Source organism: Alnus glutinosa, chromosome 6 (genome assembly GCF_958979055.1).
Source record: "Alnus glutinosa chromosome 6, dhAlnGlut1.1, whole genome shotgun sequence".
In the NCBI taxonomy this organism is placed as follows: Eukaryota; Viridiplantae; Streptophyta; class Magnoliopsida; order Fagales; family Betulaceae; genus Alnus; species Alnus glutinosa.
The window spans coordinates 20,490,931-20,498,670 of record NC_084891.1 but is presented as its reverse complement, the minus strand read 5'-3'; the positions used below and the strand labels follow the sequence as shown (position 1 = coordinate 20,498,670).

Sequence of the window (7,740 nt, the reverse complement as noted above, 5' to 3'; positions counted from 1 at the left end):
TGACAAAAAGAAGTTGGTTTACTTCAGATAGCAAACATAAATCCACGCAATACAATTACATAAAGAAGAAAATCATGTGTGTCATTGAACCATCTTGCTGGTTCATACAAGGAATATTGGAGCTCAATAGCTCATAACCTCTGCCTACCAATAATTATTATACTACATATATATATATATATATATATATATATAAACAAAAAAAAAAAAATCCGTCATACGGAAAATGTAAAAAGAATCACAGAACCGACTTCTAGGGGACAATATGCAATTGTCCTCTGCAATTGAAGGCATCACAATAAGCCCCCACCGTTGTATTCCTACGCATTTTCTATAGGTTTATTCCTCCTTTACCAGATGATGTAAGGAATCGTCACCACACATCACGCAGATACCTGCCATTCATTTGCAGATTCTTTACCATGCTCTCAGCTTTGGAGCTGTCAAGAGATCCCTGAAATTCACAAGCAAGTGAGCTTCATTAGTTAAACATTAATGCAACGAGATAACGATCCACAACAATTATCCACTCGAATTGCTTGCAATTTAGATAAATAATATAAGAGAACGTAGATGGTCGGACAATCTAAAATTTATTACGATATGTGTGGTTCCATATAAGTTCTCTCATATTATTGCTTAAATTACTAGTAATTCAGACAAGTAATTACTGTGGATCGCAATCCAATGGGACGGGTGGTTGTAATTGTTTATAGTGGGTAGGTGGCAAATGCCACCGCATATATCTAATCAATCATTTTAACTTCACCTGTTCTTGCGCGATGGTGTGGAGCGTTCGGTGGACATCCCTAGCCATGCCTTTGGCATCCCCACAAACATAAATGTAACCTCCCTGGGAAATGGCGTTCCAAATATCCGAAGCCTGTATGAAAAGCAAGCACGTGGCTTAACATTTTTGAAATTTAAATATATGTGAAATTCTAGTCCTGTGGCTGAAAAGCGGTGGTAGGTGAGATAGGTCTGGTACCTTCTCGATCATTTTATGCTGTACATATTCCTTGGTAGGCCCCTCACGCGAGAAGGCAACAACTAGCTCTGAAAGAGCACCAGTTTCCACAAAGTTGTTCAGCTCATCTTCATAGATGTAATCCTGGAAAGAATAAGATGATGTGATTAACTTCTTTCTTCTTCTTCTTTTTTTTGTTCTTTTTTTTTTTTTTATCCCTCTGATAGGGGCCTGACTTACCATTTGACGGTTCCTGCATCCAAAGAATAAGACGGAAGGTCCCATTTCCGCTCCAGCTCTTTTGAGAGCTAATCTTTCCTGCAAAATTAATAATTGCTTGCAATTAGCTCAGCTGCTTCAATGCAATATGAAGAATCACGAACAAAGTGACTGCATATCAAATGCAAGTTAAAAACCTGCAGGAAACCCCTGAAAGGAGCCAATCCGGTGCCAGGGCCAATCATAATAACAGGCACTTTAGTATCTGCAGGGAGTTTGAAGTTTGATTGCCTAACAAAAATAGGAGCCCAACTGCAATCATGGCTTTTCTCCAGGGGCACAGCATTCTGGAAAGGAAGAACGAAAAAGATTGTGTATCACCATAAGAAATCAATTGACACATTTAACAGCCACTCGAATTTAAATTGCTTGCTGAGAAAATCATGGATCAAGCTTTTCCTTCGCCAACAAGAAGTGGAAAGATGAAAACAAATAAACAAGGTACCTTCATCCAAGTAGAACAAATTCCTTTGTGAATCCGCCCAGTTGGTGTTTTCTCGTCAACTAATGCACAAGTAACATGAATCCTAGTTGGAGCCATCCTGCAGAACACATTTGCATATCATGATTAAATAGATAACAAAATACATGAAATGCCAGGAAGAGTGAAGAACTAAAGAGGCAGTAATCTATCTTAAATCATTTGCCTGGTAGTTAAACAAGTGAGGAGTACTACATTGTCTTCCCACACCAAAACATCCTTAGCACCTCCTAAAGTTCCCTTCCTCTATTGTGATTATGAAAATCTAACAAGTAAACATATTGATCCTCAAGACCTCAACCATAAAAAAATGACAACTTTTCCCTTTAGCAGGACCAATCCTTACCCCGAATTCAAAGAAACAGTATTCATTCAGCATAACTGAAAAGCTTAAAGCAAGGTAAGAGATAAAAATCTTGATCCGATGTAGATCATCACAAGTTCACAACTCTAAGAAAAGGTTTTTTTTTTTTTTTTTTTAAATGAATAGCTGGCCATCTTACTGCACAATAAGTAATCACGAAACCTCTCTTCTCTGAATAACATGGTTTAAGTCTGATACTTTCCTATTTGCCAAAGAAAGAAAAGGGAGACAGTAGACTAAAGAACAGACATATGTACCTTGGGGATGATGAGATTGAATAGTATCTGGGCAGCAAGCGTGGGGCAACTGATGCAAAGAAGACACCAAGTGGGGGCTTTGCTGATGAAAATTCAGCCATGACTTCCAGGAGGCTTCTCTGACTAGCAACCACCCATTGTGCATATTCATCCTGTACAGGTTTACACCAAAACTTACTTCGATGTATAAATAAAAAGGTCAATAAGCAACTAATTTCATATCAAAGTATTCACAACCTTTCCGGCAGGTGATGCAAGATGTCTTAATCGGTCAGCTTCAGTCGGATCAGAAGCATGAGCTGCTAAAGCGAGTAGGGAAGACTGGAATATATGCACTTGGGTTGTTAATCATTCAAAGTAACAAAAAAAAACTTCATTGGAAAAATGTATGATACATTGACCCAAAACAAACCTTTTTGGGTGAACTCAAAAGATCAGCATATTTAGCCAGTGCTGTTCTTAAGGAACAGGGTGGAAAAGGAGGGAGTAAGGAGCTGCCGCAAAGTGGTGTGCCGTCCTCTTTATCAGTGTGGATGGAGAAATAAGTATCTGGTGACAAACCCAATACACTCAGTGCCTCCTCTACAACTTCGCTTAGATTCTCACAGTAAACACCAACATGATCCCCAGTTTCATATCTGAGAAAGAAACAAGAATGACTACATGAGGAAATATTTACACATTACCAATATACAAGTATTTCTTTCTGTTTTTTTGTTAATATTTAATTTGTCGCCGTTTCCAGTATGAGAAATATTTGATAAATCATCAGGAACAATGTAATTACACCATTTAACAACATATTCACCCCCAAGCAGATGATCAAAGCACTCCCCTTCCTTCCCCCCCCCCCCCCCAACAACCGGAAAAAATAAATAAAAGAGGGGAAAAGTAAGCAGCTTACGAAAGTCCAGAGTCAGAAATGTCAAATTCCAGGTGGGTGCAAGAACGATCAGATGCAGAAGTGTGAAGCTCCTTTCTCACAGCGACATTGGACCTTCATGCAGTGATCAGCTAATAGGTTAGTTTACAAAGGAGAAAAAGAAAAGAAAAGAAAAGAATTGAATTGCAAACTGGATATCCATAAAGTACTTTCACCATTCATACCTGCATGGATGTTGAGCATCATAAACAGCATTTCCATTTCCATTAACCAAACTTTTGTCAAGTACTGATGCATCAGCGCTGTCATGGAACACAACCCGATATTCCAATACAGCAGCAGTGTAAGGGGTGGTAACTGTTGTTGGATCATCCTCACCTCGAAGCAATTGATCCAACTCAGGCCACACCAATTCCCGCCTAGACAAAGTAACAATCAATGAAGAAAAAAATGAGTGACTGAAAAATAATTAAATAATTAAATGGTAGAAAGAAGTTTGTGCAGTCGATCAACATAACAACTAAGGTTCCCAATACCAAGCAGTGAAGTCATCTTCAATGCATTGATCATCATCTCCAAGACCCACCGGGACAAGGCGCTTCCCTCCTGAAAATGCAAAAATAAAGATTATGTTGGCTAAGAATATCTGATTGGTAAAAAAAGAAATGTTGGCAGACAGGAAAATTAATGAGAAACATATCAGTGCGTATAACATGTCAGAAACCTTTCAAATGCAAGGTTCCCATTGCCGAGAGGAATAACATTTATCTCAAACAATCTTTATTAGTCATTTAATTTCTGTTTATTCATTTGGAGATATAAGATTTACTGAGTTGAGCCAGTTTGTCATATCATTGCCAACATCCAACCAATGACTAGTTGCTAGGGAAACCAAGTAGCATCAAGAATATGAAAAGATACAATTTTGTTAACAGTCAAACCCAACTAGAAGCATAGTTGTATAATCATGTAGTGTATGTCCGCAGCATTTGCATACTGAATGCCATAAATAAGGTAGGTTCACAGTGCAATTACATCAGAAGCCGACAAGGATCAGCTGAGGAGTTTTCAGTTTGGATACACAATCGACTATTCACCAAACTAGCCATGCATTTTAGAGAAAATGATACCAAAATAGCAAGTGCTATTCTTATTGGAAATTTCATAATCAGGGGAACAAGCTGGTAAAGGAGCATCAAAAGTAACAATCTTATATACCAAATATATATATAGCCAAACATTCCATTCGATAAATAATCATCATATCAGAGTGAAACATCTTATAATCCACAAATTCCTAAAAATTTCATCAACAACAAATAATAGGAAACATAAAAACCTACCCTGCTCGGCAAGGATGTCATCCACCACCTTGGCAACCTGTTTCCCGTGACAGGTAGACATGAATCAAACATTGACCAACACAAGCAAACAGAAAAACCTATAACTCCAAAGCCCGGCAGCTATAAACTGGAGAGACATGGACTCAAAATTAAATAAGAATCTGAATGCAAACCTTGTTGAAATGCTCATACTGCCTATTGCCAAGGCCAAATACTCCGTACTGAAGGTTCTGTAGACACTCCCCTCTCTCCTTCCCCTAAACCCACAATCACACATCAAGAAACGAAAAAGATTATCATCAAATCTAGCTCTGGATAACCCAGAGTTATAATCCTTCCACCCAAAAAAAAAAAAGACAACCGTGTTTACCTCGGAAAACCATTTATAGAACCTGGCCGCATTGTCGGTCGGCTCACCATCTCCATATCTATACATCAACAATTTACCAAATCGTGTAACCACATGAAAAAGAAAGAAAGAAAGAAAGAAAATAGGAAAAAAAAATAAACATGACAGCATAGAAACTTACGTGGCCAAGAAGAAGAAAGCCAAACTCTCTTTCTTCAATTTCTCCTCGTACTCTTCGTCGTCGGCCGCATAATCGTCCTACAAAGTCGATTCCCACACTTTCAATAACGAAGAAACGAAATTCAATTTCACATAAAAGTCAACCATACATACCAGATCAACTACTTTAAACGTCGCCTTCTCGTACCGCGCTTTGGCCTCCTCGGCTAACGCCTAGATTGAGCCAATCAAGATAAATCAACCATAAGCTCAAAGCCTTACACATTCATGCACGTGTATGTATAGATAGAAATATAAGTATGTATGCATGTAGAGGCGAACCTTTGCGAATCCTTCAGCGGTACCGGTCTGCGTGCCGAAGAAAATGGTGACCTTCTTTGTGCCATCGTCAACTTCTGGCTCCAGCTGCTTCACGATCAACGGCTTGGGAGGCTCCACGACTTTGGGTTTGGAACCGTTGGATCTCCGCCAAATCAAGACGATAACGCAGCCGATGAGGACCGCAATGGAAGTGGTCAAAATCATGACAATCTCGCGGTTCTCAAAGATAAGAGAAGCCACCTCGTTTGCGGAGTCGGACGAGACGTTGGAAGGGTCCACTTTGCCCTTGATGATCGCCGACATGAGATCCAACGGGGAGCTGGACGACGATTGCATAGCCGGTAAAGACGGAGACGCCGGTGAAGGAATAATTGGAAGACGCGTAGGGAGGGAAATGGAGAGAGCCTCTCAGCGTTGGTAGTTGGTGGGTGCGAAGTAGTTGAAGAGAGAGACCCTGAGAGAACGGGGAGAGGTAGGACGGGGTTTTTATTGTGGTGGGAGAGAGGAACGGGGAGGGTAGGAGTGCGCGAGCGTGCGACGAACCACAACCAAACCAACGCCTACCAAACCAGACTAGTCAAACCCACCTAACACCCCTGTTAACCACGGTTAGTACCGTGGTCGTATTCCATTTTTTCGCGTCATTTTTCTCTTGTTTTGAATGAAGTCAGATCGAAACGTGGGTGAATGTGACGGGCCCTGATTCATGTCCAATTTTACCCTAATTATTGCACAATTTTAAGTCACATCGGGGTAGAATTCATACATTGGGGTGAAACCTATTTTAAGTCGTGGAATTCATACATCGGGTGAAACCAACACAATAGTTTTCACCCTCAATGTATTTTGAAATTGTGTAATAATTGAGATAAAAGCATTATCCGAATGTGACACTTTGTTCTAAAAATTAAAAATAAAATAAAGGACAAGGAATATTTCTTTTAAATTGGGTTAAAGAAGTTCCTCAATCCAATTTATAAAGATATCGTGGGTTTATTTTGTATATGAGAATCATATTTTTTTTAAATAGCAAAAACAAAGTTGGAGGAGAAATATGCTTTTTAAATAAAATTTCTTCTGACTTTCTCATTGCTATTTAAAAGCACGTGTTTTTCACGTACACGTGACATTTTTATAGACTGGATTGAAGGAAGTTCCTTCAACCTAGTTTTGAGGAAAACTATCTCCCAAAATAAATGCATTTTGGTACATGTGGTTTGGAGTTTTTGACAAATAACTTCTTGAATTTTAAACAGTGGGTAAGCAAAAAAAAAAAAAAAAAAAAACTAACCCATGCCGTTAGAAAAGTTGATAAAATTTGTTAATGTGCTAAATGAGGGTGTCAAACTATTTATAAAGGCATGGGTTGGTTTGGCCACCCCAAATAGCAAAAAATAAGAAATAAAAATTAAAGAGTAGTCGAACCGTCCCTAACGGTCATAATAGGACGACAGTATGAGTGTACGAGCGGTTATGATTAACGGTCATTGCCTCTAACCACAATCGTAGGCGGTTATTAAATTTTAGTAACCGCAATCGCACCACCTTAAGCAGTTAGCGATTTTGAAATAACAGCCGGTTATCGGTTATTGAATCCCAAAAACATTCTGTATAACCACTTTTTAGGCTTATTTTGGTGTTTTGGGCTTACCTTTGACCTCTTTTTATGGCATATTTTAAATGGTATTAAACACTAAAACGACGCAGTTTTGGTAAATTATTATTATTATTATTATTATTATTATTATATATGTAAGTGTTTATCGGTTATTAACCGCTTCTACAAACCTCTAAAACCACTAACCGCACCATCATAGGTAGTTAACGATTTTTTTCAACCGCCTACAAAAAGGGATAGCAGTTATACAACTGATGATTATTAGGTGGTTAATAACCGGTTGCTTGTAATTTGTAAACCTCTAAGTCATTGTGTGGTTTGGCTATATCCTTTGGTCGGTTTTTTTTTTTTTTTGCTCATTTTAAAAAAATCAGTAAATTATTTGCTAAAACTCCAACTACGTTAACTAATAAAAATGCATATACATAATTTTTTTTGTTCTTTTTTTCCTTTGTCCAAATAAACCGCAAAAGCGTAATTGGAAAGGACGATCGGAGACTCGGGAGTTCCGAATTGCCATTTTCCGTCTTTTCATGAAAAGGTAGCCAGGAAAAAAAGAAAAAAAATGCCCTCGTGTGCCTCGCTCTTCCACACCAACCATTTTTAATCCCACTAACACCTGAATTGTGTGAATCGTGATCTGTGCTACAATACGATGGCTGGTTTGAAAATATTTTCTTAAGAGAGAATTTTTGTTT

General features: G+C 38.5%; 1 protein-coding gene across 1 annotated transcript; it reads right to left on the bottom strand.

Moving 5' to 3' along the window:
• On the bottom strand, nt 1–5,929 carry LOC133870306 (NADPH--cytochrome P450 reductase). Its single transcript, XM_062307401.1, has 18 exons — nt 5,425–5,929; nt 5,257–5,316; nt 5,105–5,181; nt 4,945–5,002; nt 4,748–4,831; nt 4,575–4,611; nt 3,768–3,837; nt 3,456–3,650; nt 3,253–3,345; nt 2,761–2,986; nt 2,586–2,669; nt 2,349–2,500; nt 1,692–1,788; nt 1,384–1,533; nt 1,208–1,285; nt 989–1,111; nt 770–883; nt 1–454 (listed from the first exon to the last, which is right to left on the bottom strand). Exons 1-18 carry the CDS (start codon nt 5,758–5,760, stop codon nt 374–376), a joined length of 2,115 nt encoding a protein of 704 aa, XP_062163385.1. The 5' UTR covers nt 5,761–5,929; the 3' UTR covers nt 1–373.
• Between the last annotated feature and the right edge of the window lie 1,811 nt (nt 5,930–7,740).